We start from the raw sequence: 15,127 nt of genomic DNA on the forward strand, positions 1-15,127 counted from the left end.
TATTTCAGGGAGTATGTGGAAAGCAACATAAAACATACTAAGCTATCTTTCAGCAATTGCTGCAGAAGTTGTCTCTGACATCCATTTTAGCTTTTAACCCTGCACTTCCATCAGTGTCTTGTGTCACTTGGGATTCCCTGCACTCCTCAGCATCCGTATTTGTCACATCCGAACATATATGGTACTATTTAACTACTGAAAAAACACGCATCAGCATGAAACATATGTCTGCTTTAGGTAAAGATTAATTTATTTACAAACCCAGCAAAAACCTGGCAACCTGAGCATGTGGGAACACATTCAGTGTTTCTCTAGGGGACATCCACCTTCCTCTTTTACACATTTCCTTGACAGAGCTCCTTTTCTACACGGAGTCTTTCCCTCCTCTTTTTTTGCCCCGGAGAAGGGCATACACTGCCAGGCCCTCCTGGCGGTGGTGCAGATGATGGTGAGGACGGAGCAAGCTTGAAAATGAGAGAGAACTTAAATAACGCACAGCTAGCGTTTTGTAAAACGACTTGTTGTGGAGCAAGGCGTTATTTTTCAAACAATAAAATACCGCAGCTAAGACATTTTTCACACAACCATCAGACACCTCAGTTATGTTTCAGTTACAATCTGTTCTTCACGCTTCGTGCCCTCGGCCGAAAAGGACGCGGCCACGGACCCGCCGGCGCCGCCTCAGCGGCCGGGGCCCAGCCGAGCCGGGTCCCTCAGGGCGGCGCCGGCCCCTCCGCCGCCACCGGCCGCCGGGGGGCGCCGAGCCGGGGCCGCCCCAGCCGCACGGAGGCCCCGCGTTGCCGGCCGACCCGGAAGAGCTCGGCTCGGCTCGGCGCGGCCCGGCACGGCCCGGCTCGGCTCGGCTGGGCTCGGCGGCGGAGGCGGAAGATGGCCGAGTCGCCGGAGGAGGTGGCGGTGCTGGTGCAGCGGGTGGTGAAGGACATCCGCAACGCCTTCGCGCGGAACCCGCACATGTGAGCGGCGCCGCCGGGACGGGCACGGGCACGGGGACGGGGCTGGGGACGGGGACGGGGCCGGGGCCGCGGAGGGTCCGGTGCTGCCCTCCCGGCTCCGGGGGAGCCGCCGCGGCTGCCTGTGGCCGGGCTGCCCGGGGAGGGCCGGGTGTGCTCAGCGGGCGGTTCTCGGCACGGCGGGGCCGGCAGTGCGAGCCCGGCTCATGCGGAGCCAGCCCCGAGCCCCCGGTTGAGGTGGTGGCAGCCCCGAGCCCCCGGCTGAGGTGCCTCTCCCACCCCGGCTTCCCCTCCCGTCCTTTGTTTCGAGACACACGGCGTGTAAGGGGAGCGACTTTCTGCCCGGCCAGCCTCCATGTTAGCTACGGCAAGTGAGACAGCAGATCGCGGGGAGCAGCTTCGTGACTCCGACGTGTGTGTCAAGAAAGGGCTGCAGTCCCTGGGGTGGCAGCCTGTTAGTCTGCCCCAGAAAATGGCACGCCGAGCAGTTATTTAGGAGCCCTGCGTGTGCTTTTTTAATTTGCTCGAGGGAGAGGATCAGGACGAGCATCCTCACGCTTCTCTAAAAGTAGCTAACCACTTGGGTAGGTGGCCAGGTTTTAAAATACAGCATATGGGTGCTGCCTAAAAAAGAACTGCGTTTTGCCATGGAGTTTCATTTTTAGGTTGTGAGCCGTAATGTGCTGTAAACAGACAGTGTTTGTGAATGAACACTGTGAGCCTTTTTAGTCCCTACTCGTTCTCCAAAATTCTTTAGCGATGGCAAACTCGGAGACCGTGTTTTGGAAGAATATGCTGCTGTTGCTGTTTTCTTTCATACAATCCAGGGGGTGAAAGTAGGTTACAAGAGTCATGTGCACTGAGACCGATGCGCTGTGTCATGCTTGGAGTGAGGAAGCATGGGCTGGTATACCGCTCACCTGAGGAGGAGCAGGGGGAATTCAGCCTGCCAGGTTTCTGGGCCACAGCACCCGTGTGGATAAAACAGGCTCCAGGCCTTCTGCCTGTGGAGCAGCGGGTTGCAGCCCCGATGGTCAGGCGTTCTCATAGATCTGACACCCTGCCTTCCTCCTGTGGGCGAAGACGGTCGTAATCCTTTACGGTCCCTGTCAAACATTATCGTCTTCAACTGAGTGTCCCGTTTGTGTCACAGATCCAGCTTTGAATTCTTTAGATCTGGCTCCACAAAAAATAAGTGGCTTGCCCAGTGCACAGTGTTCGTTTAGGACCTCATACTTTTGTCCCCGACTCTAATCGCTATTACGGCATTTGTTGTCCCATGTCTTTGACTATTTGTTCACTTGCCCTCATTGCTTCTGTTGGAATGGATGCTTTGTTCTGGCAGGCTCACCATTTTCTAGGGTTTAAAGGGCGTGTTGTCTCTGGTCAACAATAAAAGCATGTAAAAAATAAATTTGGGGCTAACTAGAACATTGTTCTTTCTCTTTTATTTATTTGTTTTGAATTAGATTTGGAGCAACCTTTCATAAGGCTATGAAGTTTACTGGAAGATACTTTTACCCAGTCTGTAAAAGCATAGGTTCCAATAAAATCATTGGCATGAGTTGTCCCACTGGAACTGATGGATTGCCAACACTGAACAGATCAGTGCATGTCTTCTTTTTGAACTTTGCTTTTCTCTGCATGTGAGGTCAAACAGAATATAAGATTCGCTTGTCAAAAAAGTACGTGAGTTTTATGGGTGTAATTGGAAAGCTGAACTCTTAGATGGTAGCCCAACATTTGTGTGTGAAATCTGAGGATGCTTTCTAGTTTGCTGACAATGATTTATATCACTTTAGCTCAGATCACTTTTTCTGTCTCAATTCACCACGTTCTTACTGTGTTTGTTTAAAAAACACACTTCACTTTATTAGATTGAAACTCTAAATCAAGGCATCTTTTGGTATGATTGCAAATTTCTCTGCTGGGGACTGAGAAAGAAACTTACTTTGTTAAGTCCTTACTGATACGAAATTTGTCTTGCTGCTGGCAGAGCTCAGCAGATGGTTGCACCTAACTTCTCCCGTCTCGATGCAGGTTGAAGAAGCTCTGTAATGACTGAGGCCTTCAGTGACAACCTCAGTTAAGTCGTCCACTGAGTTCTAGCAGCTTCCATTGTGTGTTTTAGGAATGTGAGTTACTGTGATACATTGATCACCTGTAAATCCAAAGGTAGTTCATGCGGTTTTTGGAGCATGACCATAGTACTTGCTTTTAGGAAAATAAATCCATGCACACCAAAAAAACCATCATAAAATTCAACAGACAATAATGGAAAACCAGGGAATCTAGGGAGTGAAATATTACTTTCACAGTAGGTGGTGCTTCAGGTGCTAGCAAAGAACAGGAGCCCTCGATTGCTGTTTCCTTCAGTATTGTGAGCAGCTTGTATCTTGACCTAAATGTGGGCATCCTCTGTCCTGCAGCTGGTTTGTGCAGTCATGTCAATATGAGCGAGTTGTGCCCACGCCTGGGCCGGATCGATGGCTGCATTCAGCAGGGGTAAGTGCCAGGTCGTGCTCTGGGGTCACAGCAACCCCAGAAGGAGCTGTTGGTTGGATCTGAGGATCTTTAAGTTCTTTTCCAACCTGGATGATCCTACGATCCTGTGACCGGAGGCTGTCTGCAGAAGATTAAGGGTATTTCAGTCATTTACTTTTACAAGCGCTAATTGGGTGACTGGTGCCTGCACGTGAGTCCTGCTGCAGAAGCTTTTTTTTGGGTTTGCGATGGAGCAAAGGCTGCAGGTGTTCTCAAGCAGTATCTGTTGGACTGACAAAATGAACGGCCTGCCCTGTAACTTGCTCCTTTTGCAGACCAGAGGGGCCTTCAGGAGCAGCCAGCTGGAATAGGTGGTGGTTTGTATGAATTGTTTTGGCCGTAAGTTAGGCACCCTGATGTGGATAAATCTGTTCTTCTGGTATTTTAAAGTATAAATTCTGTTCCTTCTCAGGAACCGAATGCCACATATGGTTTCTGAACCACCCAGGTCATCAGAAGCTATACCAGGGTGTTGTAGACAACATCTCTACCAGATGACAAGTCCTAATTTGCATCTTGGGAAAACTGAGCAGTTACCAGACACACCATTTCTTGTGTTGCATTGTATCTTCACGATTTTCATTGTGCCATGGTATGGTCCCCCGCCTCTTGGCTTGCTGAGCATGACTCCAGAGTTGGGGTGTTTGGCTTGTCAGCTCCGTGCAAACCCTACCTATCTGTCATCGTGGCATCTTCAACGCAGTGTTGTGAAATTTAGCTTTCCCAAATCAGACCTTTTTTGCGTGGTAAGAACAGAAGGTGTGGGTGTGTGGTTCTCTTTGGTTTTTGTTTTTGTTTTTTCCCCTTGCTGTTTACCTTTGGTGTACTGTCTATAGGCATCAGCTGGTAAATTTTATTGGTTATTCACATAATTAATTAGCAAAGCTGCAGGTAACTATCTTTCTTGTAGCTGAGGCCCTGTATGTCCCAGTATGCAAGGCCAGACAAAGTTTGGCCAAGGACTAGGTTTAAGATTCATAAATGAAATGGAGCCAGCAGGAAGTACCAACTTCAGTCTATAAGGCACCTTCTTGAAAGCAGCAGTCTGGAATGACATTGTAGGTCTAATCTGACTAGCTTTGTGAAAAGCTTAACTTGTTTTTTCAGTGGAGCAGCAAGCATGAAAATCTTCCTTTTGATATTTACTGCTTACGGTGTAGTGGGTAGTAAAATATAGTTTTCCTCTTCTGTTCCTAGGTGACAAGAGGTGGGTAGGGGACCTAGCTGTGCATTTGGAGACAGAGCCAAGCTATTTGGGGATGTCTTCCCTCAGGTTATTTGTGCTCTTTGTGGCTTGTTGCAGTCTGACAGAATAAATCAGTTTTCTGAAAAAGCAGATACACTTGTTCTTTAACAAGCACGTGGTGTCACTTTTGCTTTTAGACACTGAACTAAATCAGTGCATTCAGATTATCCAGTAACAAAATTAGTTTAAGGTAACTGAGTTAAGGTTACAGGGTTGGAGCGTATCTGTAGGCCTTGTACTGAGAAAATTTAAGGTGGTTCTGAAAACTACAGCAGATTTTTTTTTCCTGTCTGAGACCTGAGGAGCTCCCTTCTCAGCAACAGACGTTTTCCTGTGAAACAGGGCATAATGGTGAAATCGTTCATAATAGCAAGTATAAAATAATGTTGCTTTCGGTCCAGGTGAGTGTGAAAAATTGACAGTCTGTTTGTTTTTAAGAAGCTGTTAAAGCCACTCTTCCAACACCCATGTATGCTAAAAGCTGAGGAAAAATGGAAAAAAATGTTGCCCCTTGAAACTAAAAAGCTTTAGATACTGCTGCTGTGTTTGCTGGTATGAATTTTTGTGGCCATGTTTTATTTATTTGATTTTTTTTTTCTAGAGGCTTGGTTAATGTTGGTAATGTGAAAAGACAAAGCAGGGACCTTGCCCATTCAAGATTTTTGGGAAAACCTAGTATAGCTTTTCTGAGTGCGTTCAGAAAAGTGAGAATCACCAGAAGGAATCTTCCTAGATAGCATTTTAAAGATTTTGAATTCGTTCTTGTTCATGCAGTCATGGTTATTACATTGAGGCTGTTCAGCATGTCTTAAAATGTCCCTGTTTTTCTGTTGCTACAGCACTGGGGAGCTAAAATAAAATTTTGTAGAGGCTCTTAACCAAAACCACAGCTAGCTTTTATGTTGTGTCTAAATAAATTGTGTGGTGATAAAATACGTTTAGGCTTTTTTTCTTTCCCCCCTCAACTTAAATCTTTATTCGCACTTTAGAACGTGTTTGAATCATTTATTTACTGAGTTAATTTGCTACATAATTGTGCAGAGGATGTCTTTCTCAAAGCACATTTTATCATACCTGAAGTCTAGGAAGAAACAGGAGGGTGAGTTGAGAATAATGAGCACGGACTTCGGTAATATCAGGGAAAAAGGTGATGAACGGGCAGGAAGCACTGCTTTTTGAGAAAAATAATTGGCAAATACTGGAACTAAGTTTAATTATATTTCTTTCTGTTTTTTTTTTTATTTTTTATTTTTTATATTTTTTTAAGAGATGAAATTGGATTAATACCCTGTCCTGAAGCCAGATATAACCGGAGCCCTATAGTCCTGGTAGAAAACAAGCTTGGTGTGGAGAGCTGGTGTGTCAAGTTTCTTTTGCCATATGTCCACAATAAACTTCTACTCTACAGACAAAGAAAACAATGGCTGAACAAAGATGGTAAGTTACCCAGTTGGAGAATAGTATCTTACCTGATTCTTAACACACATTTTGTATTTACCTTTTTTTGGATGCTACACTGCCCCTTCTTGAAGGCAGTTTAACGTGTTCTGAAAGAACTGAGTGCAGCTCTCAGGCTTTATGTTGTGCTTCATGGTGACACGAATAAGTTGTATTGTTGCTTGGTTGAAAATACAAATCCTTCCTCTCTTGCCACACTGGAAGGTTTAGAGGGAAGTGAGTTATTCCCATTTCTGTGTACAGAAGGAATTATGCCCTGAGACAGAAGGGCAGTTATGGAGATGTGTGGATTTGAAGTAAGAAAGAAGTGCGATGTTTTTTGGACTTAGGGGTACCAGGAATCATGTGTCCAAAGAACTTGGTAATTGTAAAACTCTATTCCCTTTTTCTTTTTTTGTTGTTGTTGTTCTGTTTTTTAATATGTTTTACTTTCATGAAAAGTACTTTTGTATGTATTGTCTATTTTGAATGTAGTGGGTTTTTTCTATTTTTTTTTTTAAGAATTATAAAGAAGTGTGACATGGGATATATGACTCTACAAAGTAACTTATTCTGTTTAAAACAAGAATTAAAAAGGGTGACTGTAGCTTAGGAAACTAATTTTTCAGCTTATGGCTTTAGATCTCTTCTAAATGGCAGACAGCTTAAAAATTTTTCTTCCTGTATGCTTCTCTCAGTTGGATTCAAATTTACTGGCACACTGCTCCTTTTAGGCAGGTTCTTGTGCTTTCTTGTGGTGACACCGTCTGTCTGGTGCAATCCTGTCTGTCCAGCAGGAATGGCAAGGGTGTTCTGACTGTTCAGAAAGCGTTCCTACTTTCCTCACAGTTGAAGCATCTCAGAATCTCTTCTCTCAAAACACAGGTCATAAAGTTACGCATCAGAAAATACTGGAGCACTGTGAAGTTTAGATAAGTGCCTGTTTGTCTATTGAATCTTGTTTGATTTTCTTCCTTTGAAGAGTAACTCCCTTCTCCTTTGTTTCTTTAATTATGAAAGCCAATGTCACATGTTTGAGAAGAGATGACCGACGGTATTTTCACGTCTTCTGAGTAACTCCTGTAAAACATGATCGGGACCTCACCTTGTTAGTAGCATGCTTAGAAGCAATGTACAGGTTACAGCATTTAGCATGCTGTACCCTTAAAAGAGTGTCACATTTGATAGGAAATTCTAGTGGAAACTGAACTGCAATGGTGGAGGAAATGAAGGCAGAAGTCTTTCCCAGACAGACCTACATAATTGTTTTTAACATAGGTTAAGTAGGTATACTGTATCAAGAGACGTTACCTTTTCTATACATTTGAAATGTAATATCCTCAAGGATTTCCCTCTGAATTCTTTTTTCGTAGGTAAGACTTCATAGTGAGAATTTGGCAAGGTAGTTGTTTTCTTTTGAATGTAGTAAAAGTATAGATTTATTGCTGCTGCAAACTCAATTGCGTATTCTATTGATATTTGTAATAAACAGTGATTGCAAATACAGTCTCCTATTACCTCTTCTGTATTGTTTGAATTACCATAAGCCATTTTAGATAGAACAAAGAAGAAGAACAGGGTCCTGATTAAGGTGTATGATTTTGTTGGTAATAGAAGATGAAATACACATTTATCCTATGAATATTGCTTAATATGTGTTACATTTGCGATGTACTGTGCCTGGGCTGCGCTTGGAAGATACAAAATATATGTGTGAAGATAGCATGAGAGAATGCACTGATTCATGATGAGGAGTAAGGAGGAGGACTAAAAGAATGCTAAATTGCAAGACATCTAGATAACAGGGGCCCCTCGGACCCTGGGAACTGGATCAAACCAACCTTACGGTTTGGACTGAGACCAAGGGCCCAGAAAGCATGCATAAGAAGAAAAGGTAAAAAAGTTCAACTCTGATGAAGACATCTTACTTCATCCCAACGACCACCCGGACGACCACCAGAGAGTGATAGCAAGCGCAGAAGGACTGATAAGATAATTAGCATAGGAAGCGGGGCTAGGTGGAGCTAGGAAATGAATATGCATAGATGTGTTGTAAAACTTAATGCATATGTAATATTTTAGGAGATAAAAGAGAACCGAGTGAACAAATAAGACGAAGTTAAGATTTGGGCAGGCATGCCCCTAACTTCCGTCGCCTAATAAAAGCACCTTCATATAATCACTTTGTGGACTATGTGTCTTCGTGAATGCTAACAATTTCATCTGATATTCTTCTGGCAGGATCCTAGAAGAAGCCAGTTCTTTATAATCAGTCCTTAATAACTTACTGAGAGATTTTTAATTTCATCATGGCTTCTTTTGAAAGCTTGAAGGTTTCTCGGGATCCAGGATCAAGATTACTTCTTGCTATTGTTCTAGTTTAGAAGTCCCAATTTCATAATATGTTTTTATCCTTTCTCCAAATTGTTTTAATATATGTATGTATATTATTTGTGTATGACAACAAGACAGTTGTCTGAAATTGTTACACATCTTCTCTTTATGCAGAGTATCATTGTGCATATTCCCAGAATATCCTTACTTCCCATAAACCTGCATTTCCACTTCTATAACAGTGGAATTTTTTCTTCTTCTAAATTCTTCTAATTTCTTTTCTTCTAAAACAGTGGAATCCTTTTTTCTTCTGAAAAGCACGTTAGTGTGATACACGTACAAAAATAAAAATCTGGATACAGTCATATTTGAAAAGAAAACAAGCTAAAAATATACAGTCATTCTTGCCCTCTTGCATCTGAGGAAACTTTTAATGCATAGAATGATACCTATTTTGTGAGCATCTGTGATGCTGTATTTTGATTAAAATGTATCAAGCAGAAAGTGCTTTTAAAATTTTAAATAAAAGACATGTTGATTTTTGTTATTGACACAAAGAGAACTATCTGGCAACTACTACCTATATGTGCCAGATCTGTCACATGACATTGCATGGAAAAACTTAGAGGTTACTAAAATTGTGTCATTTGAAATCTCTGGCTCAGAATTCATATTTCGTGAAATCTACATGTGCTGTTTGTTACAGAAAACGTCAAAGTAAATTGGACTGAAAGAAATGGTTATTGCTTGGAGATTTTCCTTTGGTATGCTTCTTTCCTGTGATTATGTTCAGGATACAGTGATTTTTTTATTTTTTTTTTTCAAACACTTCTGTAAAACAGGCAAAATGGTAGATAAGCTAGTGCTTAAATTGTGCATGTCTTGGTGCTGTTTCAAAACTTGGGCAATACCAGAATAGTCACATTAATGGGAAATCATGACTGTAGGACAAACAAACTATATTCTTCTACGTGGAGTTATGTAGTCTCTGAAAACTGTTTCTAAAAAGAATTTGAAAGATTGATACAGGCTGTAATACATTTCGTTTAACATATCCTATCTGTCATAGACTATATAATGATGGTACCTAATAATTACTGAAACAATTAATAAAATTCAACACTCAAAAGTTCAGATTTTTAATGTCTAAGTTCAGCAGCTCTGTGTTGTCTATAATGTTCTTTGTCACAGTACTCTGTTGTTTCTCTCCATTTCATTTTATCCTGCATTTTGCAGTCCCATTTACCTTTCACTTTTATAGCAAATACCTTTTCCTTCTATAGCAAATAAAAAAGGTCCTGAAGGCAGATCTCCTTTATTATTGCGCAGTCCTGGTGCCTTGATGCTTCTGTGATTGAGCAGAAGCATTGGACCCTTTAGATACAGCCTGCAGACTTGTTTGCAAAGTGATAAGCAGCTGAAAATGAAATGCATGATAAGTGTCAGTCAACCTAGATTTGGTGGTTGAAACTCTTCACAATATGTTTTAAAAATTGTACTAAGCCAGCAATTTGCTGGCAGTTGAGTTTAAGTATAAGAAAGCAAGACTAAGATGGATGTGGCCCTCTTGTCTAGGGGAAAAGCAAATACTAAAATTTTGTGTGGGGTTCCTTCTTTTGTGTTTGTGTTGTTGTTTTTAATAAACACCAGTTGGAGAGAAGGTTGGTCGAATGGGGTAACGATGCAGTTACTTAAATAAAGGAGAATCATTTTCTGTTTTTAGTGTTGGTTTGTGTTTAGCAGCAAAGGTGGTAATTGCTGGATTTGTTCCTTCAAGAAACTCTCAATTGCCCTATAGTAGGTATGTGAATTTGACATAAAGAAGATTTATGTTACCTTGCATAACATAGTGAGAAGTGATTATTAGCTGTTGGCCCGTTGCATTTTGAAAGGCAGGAAGTTTTCTATATGTTTGTATTGTTTATGACTCGAGGTAATAATAACAGAATAATTAGTGTTTAATTGTGTTTATTGATGACACGTACAATCTATAGACTTCCGTAAAAGGTAGAATAACTGCTAATATATTAAGAAGGTTAAATGGAAAGTGTAAATGAAACAACCACAGCTCACAATTTTACTTTATATTTCTTTTTACACATCTGCTTTTGATTTGCTGAGTGTTGCCAATGCGACTTTTTGAGTGTACAGTTAAAACCATAGCCAGCAAAACACTTACTAGGTGTTAAATTTTACATATGTGAGTAATCCTGAATATTTTATTGTGGACGCCTGCAATTTATCCGTGTAAAATTAAATAGGTGTTAAATAGGTGTAGAAGTACTTTACTGTCTCAGAGGTTGAATAAGTCAAAGAAAAAGCTGTGTACATTTAGGCATCATATTAAGAAAAGTGTTTGCACATCTTAGATGCGTTTCATACCCCAGCAACAAACAGGTCTTTAAACAAAAAAATTTCATTAAGGGCAAAAAAAAAAAAAAAGGCAAAAAAAAAAAGAAACCTGAAAAAAACAATTCAGCATAATTCTTTGAGGTAATTTTTAAAATATCACCGTAACAGCTCAGTTCAAAATTGTCACAGTGCACTAAAGAGGACTTTTTTTTGCTTGCATAACATATATATATACAAATATCTGTATATATATATAACTTATATATAATATATATATAAATATATAACATAACTATAGGTAGGAGCATCATGAGGAGCACAAATTTGCTCTGTCAGACATAAGTGAGCAAGTAGGTATGCAGTTATAAACAAACATATTCTACTTTTTCACACAAATAACAACTGACCTCTCTGAGAAATATCTTGGTTAAAATATAAATTAAGTAATTTTCCTGTCCATCTCTGAGAGCATATGATGTGTTTGAATCTGTCTATCTAGTTATTTATATCTCTATATAGATATATTGTATATCTATCTATCCATTTGTATGTATACCATCTATCTAGTTAGATAAACAGGTAGCAGTCAGAAATTTCCAGCTGCAGACTTCTTAGATAAGAGTAGTTAACAATATAGAAGTCCATTATTTCAAATAGCCAAAAGGGAAGATATGGCTGATTTTGCTCCCTCTTAAATTGTCATTTTTTCTGGAATGAGATATAGCAGTGTTTTGCAGAGGCAGGCATCCATAGATACAGCAGCCATGGGAGGGGAGACATTAAGGACGGGTGGGGGCGAAGGGATTTCAGAGAGATCACTGCTCTTTGTGAACCATTGCTAATTTTTGTGTTGTTTTTTTTTTTCCTAAACTCATTTTAGAGCTGATAGATATCACGTGTACGCTGCTGCTACTGAACCCAGACTTCACCACGGCTTGGAACGTGAGGTAGGTTGCCCTGAGCAAATGACATTAGAACGACCTGGGCCTTAATATGCAAGTCAGCCATAAGGTCTGCTTTAAGTGGTAATTAATGACACAGCAACAGCTTCTCAGCTAAGGAGTGCTGAAGGAATGTTGAACATCTCTTTTATCCTGTATACCTCACAGATAATTTCATACTGGTTTTGGTTTTTGTTTTTTTCATGCAGACAAAGTTTATGCTGCTGCATGTGAATACAGGAGTTAGGCCCTTTTTTTTTTTTTTTGGATGGAAGTCCCATTTGAACTGCTGCTTCTCTTTTTGTCCATCAGTTGAGGCGGGCTTCAACTGAGTTGTAAACTTGAGATGGACATATCCTTTTTGCTGAATCGCATAGCGCCCAACTGATGTTTGCTGTCTGATTTCATTGTTCCCATTTTACCATTCGTTCAATATTATACCTGAGTCCTTCTGAGCTAACTGTTCAATTTCCTACCATTACCAGTGCAGCTCATCAAAGCTGAATAGCCCTTAATAGATATATACTGCAAGAGAAGGGGAGGAAGTTGTATTCATAGCGTTGTGAAGCAGATCATTTTGTGTAAATCCTGCAGGTGGGGGAATATTCTTCTGCACCCCAGGTAAGATATGACGCAGTCTGAAAGGAATAGTTTAAGAGTGGTTAGAGGGCTGGCAGGAAGTTGTTAATGTCCAGGAGGGCTCTTGTTTAAAACAAAAAAACAAAACCAAAAACGCTCTTTGTAGTTAAACAAAGTAGTAGTTTAATTTCAGTAGGAAAAAAATGAACGAAATGACCTAGAAAAGCGATGGCTGTGAGTTGCTGTCAGCCCTATATATTACAAATTCAGATTTTTTTTTTAATTGATGATACAGTTCTGAAGGATTCTGCTGGGATCTGTAACTCTCTAGCGTCTTGGGTGTAAGAAAGGCAGGTGGAAGTGGTAGCAAAGGGCTTAGTGTCTTGAAAATGTATACCCCCAAGTAGCTTTCAAGTAGCAAAATGGAATTATCAGCATGTATAAACGCTAGAGCTATTAGAGTAATGTAATCTTGTATATAAAACTGAATTCAGGTTTTTGCTTTGTCTTTTTTTTTGATGCAAATGTGTCCATCCTTAACAGTCAGTGCATTTTTTTTCTGCCTGATAGCTGAAAGAGTTTGTACATACATGAGAGGGGTAGTTTAAAATTGCAAATGGAATAACAATGTTAAGGAATGTAGATGAAGATCGTCTCTTTTATGGCCTTTATGGTTTAGCACAGTGTGCAAAAAACTTGAGAGGATGTCTGTGCTCCCCTAATTTTTGGTGGGGTGGCCTGGTTAGCGGTTTGTCTTTGAAGCACTGTGTCACATTCGGAGAGAAGCTGATGTCATACCAGCCATTCAGTAGCTGAGGAATTTGCCTCTGAGTGCTCTAGATGAGGTTCTGATGTGCTGAATATAAACCTTCCTTGGTTTAGGCTGCTGCTGGGCATTGGCCCTTTCAAACGGTAGGCACTCGATGGCACAACCCAAGCCAAAGCACAACACTTCAGCCTCCCTACTATGCTGTGTAATTCCTATTTCAGCATGCTACAGATCAAGGCAGACAGACATGGATGATATATGCAGTCACAGAGTAGAAGACAGGCTATGTTCTGCACAGATACCGGAGATAAATTTGTACTGTGGATTTTTATAAGCTGGGAACTAATTGTGTGGGACTTGCACTCTGCTTGCAGAACATGATGGATCAGCCGTGGGATGATTGTTTTCATCTTGAGAGGATGTTTTTTGTGCCAGATTCATTATATGCTCTTGACACACAAATTCCCTGTTTTATTTGGAGAGGAAAAAAAGCATCATAGATTCGGAGAAGCCTAAAATAAAAAGAATAAGAGTTATTTACTGAATAGCAGCCCATTCCGCAGAGTACTTTGTGTACAGTCTAATAACTTTATCATTTTAGGCTGAGATAATCCATGTTTCTTACATTGTATTCTCTGCTGAGAGCTTCAGAGGTAGTGATTGACCCAACAGCATTGAATGTGGAGAGAATGTGAGAGAATTGTTTGAGAGTAGGAAAAGGAAATCTCTTCCTTGGAGAGGAGATAGGACTTCGCAGAGCAAGAAGAGAAGTGGTGATGTGGAAGGCTAATGAGTATTTGAGCCCAAATGACCATCATAGAAAGTTGTATGTCATTAGTGAAGGACAGGAGAACATAAAACTTTAAATATGCTATCTGCTAGGAACAGGTAATATAATATGTCTGTCTTGACTTTGGAGCTATTCTAAACAGTGTAATGTGCCTGCACAGGTTAGTCTTTTATTTATTTATTAGATTTATTTATTATTAGAAGAAACTGGGAAGCTACAGAATGGCAGAGCCTATAACCTAAGCAGGGAGAACTGATCAAGAGCCAATTGTGTGGTGTAGGAACGCATGATAAAGAATAGGAGATGTCATTTCTTAGAACTCATAGGGAAATTCCTGTCATACAGAATGAGCAACGAGGCATTTGCAGTTACTAATCATAACTTATTTTATGTTTTTAGAAGTTGAAAAATCTTTCAGGCTACTATGACCAAAATCGTTATGTAAGTTATTACGAAGGAAATTGTCATAGGCATCATTGTTGTTGATATCGTTGCTTACATGTATGATTGATCAAATGTCAAAAGGCATCAGATAACAAGAAGCTCTGGAAGTTCAAATATTTTCCCATGAGATATCAGTGACTTCAAAGATGTCATTAAAACATGAGGCAAGTGAAGAGCATTTCAGTTTATCTCTTACGGGAGCTAGAATTCTGGAGGTTGAAGAACTAACAATGGTTCATGGGGCAAAAAGTGAGCTGGAAGTTGTGTATCCTAAATTTGACATTTGCTTAAAGAGACTGAAAGAGGTTTATTTGGAGTTTATAATACCTTAGTCATACATATGGTTGAAGTCCCTTACTTATGAATGAGGGTATCTACTGAATGTAAATCTGTGAAGCTAAAAACTGTTTTTCTACCACAGCAGAAAAATTAAATCTTGCCTGTGATGTTCCTCAACTTTGTAAAACTCAGAACAAATTTAAGAGTAAATACGTTTGAGACTATTTATTTACAGTTAAAACTTCAGGATAGAAAGGGCAATTTCCCCATGAGGAGTCTATATACTGGGAGGTTGCTGTCCTGGTAATCCATAGCTAATCTAAACCTGTACATGTTGCTTTTTTTTTTTTTTTAAGTGCTAGACTGATTTAGACTGCTCTTTCTCTGTCCATATACATGTATTTTACCAAAATGTCGCCTTTTGCATAGCAATAATAGACC

General features: G+C 40.5%; 1 protein-coding gene across 1 annotated transcript in view; it reads left to right on the forward strand.

The window, feature by feature from the left end:
• The first annotated feature begins 791 nt into the window (after positions 1–791).
• PTAR1 (protein prenyltransferase alpha subunit repeat containing 1) overlaps positions 792–15,127 on the forward strand; it is a 36,833-nt gene continuing 22,497 nt past the window's right edge. Inside the window, exons 1-3 of the mRNA XM_035558547.2 lie at positions 792–974; positions 6,029–6,198; positions 11,765–11,831. Coding sequence (XP_035414440.1) covers positions 889–974; positions 6,029–6,198; positions 11,765–11,831 — 323 coding nt within the window. The 5' untranslated portion in view covers positions 792–888. The remainder of the gene's footprint in view (positions 975–6,028; positions 6,199–11,764; positions 11,832–15,127) is intronic.

This window comes from Cygnus atratus, chromosome Z (genome assembly GCF_013377495.2).
Source record: "Cygnus atratus isolate AKBS03 ecotype Queensland, Australia chromosome Z, CAtr_DNAZoo_HiC_assembly, whole genome shotgun sequence".
In the NCBI taxonomy this organism is placed as follows: domain Eukaryota; kingdom Metazoa; phylum Chordata; class Aves; order Anseriformes; family Anatidae; genus Cygnus; species Cygnus atratus.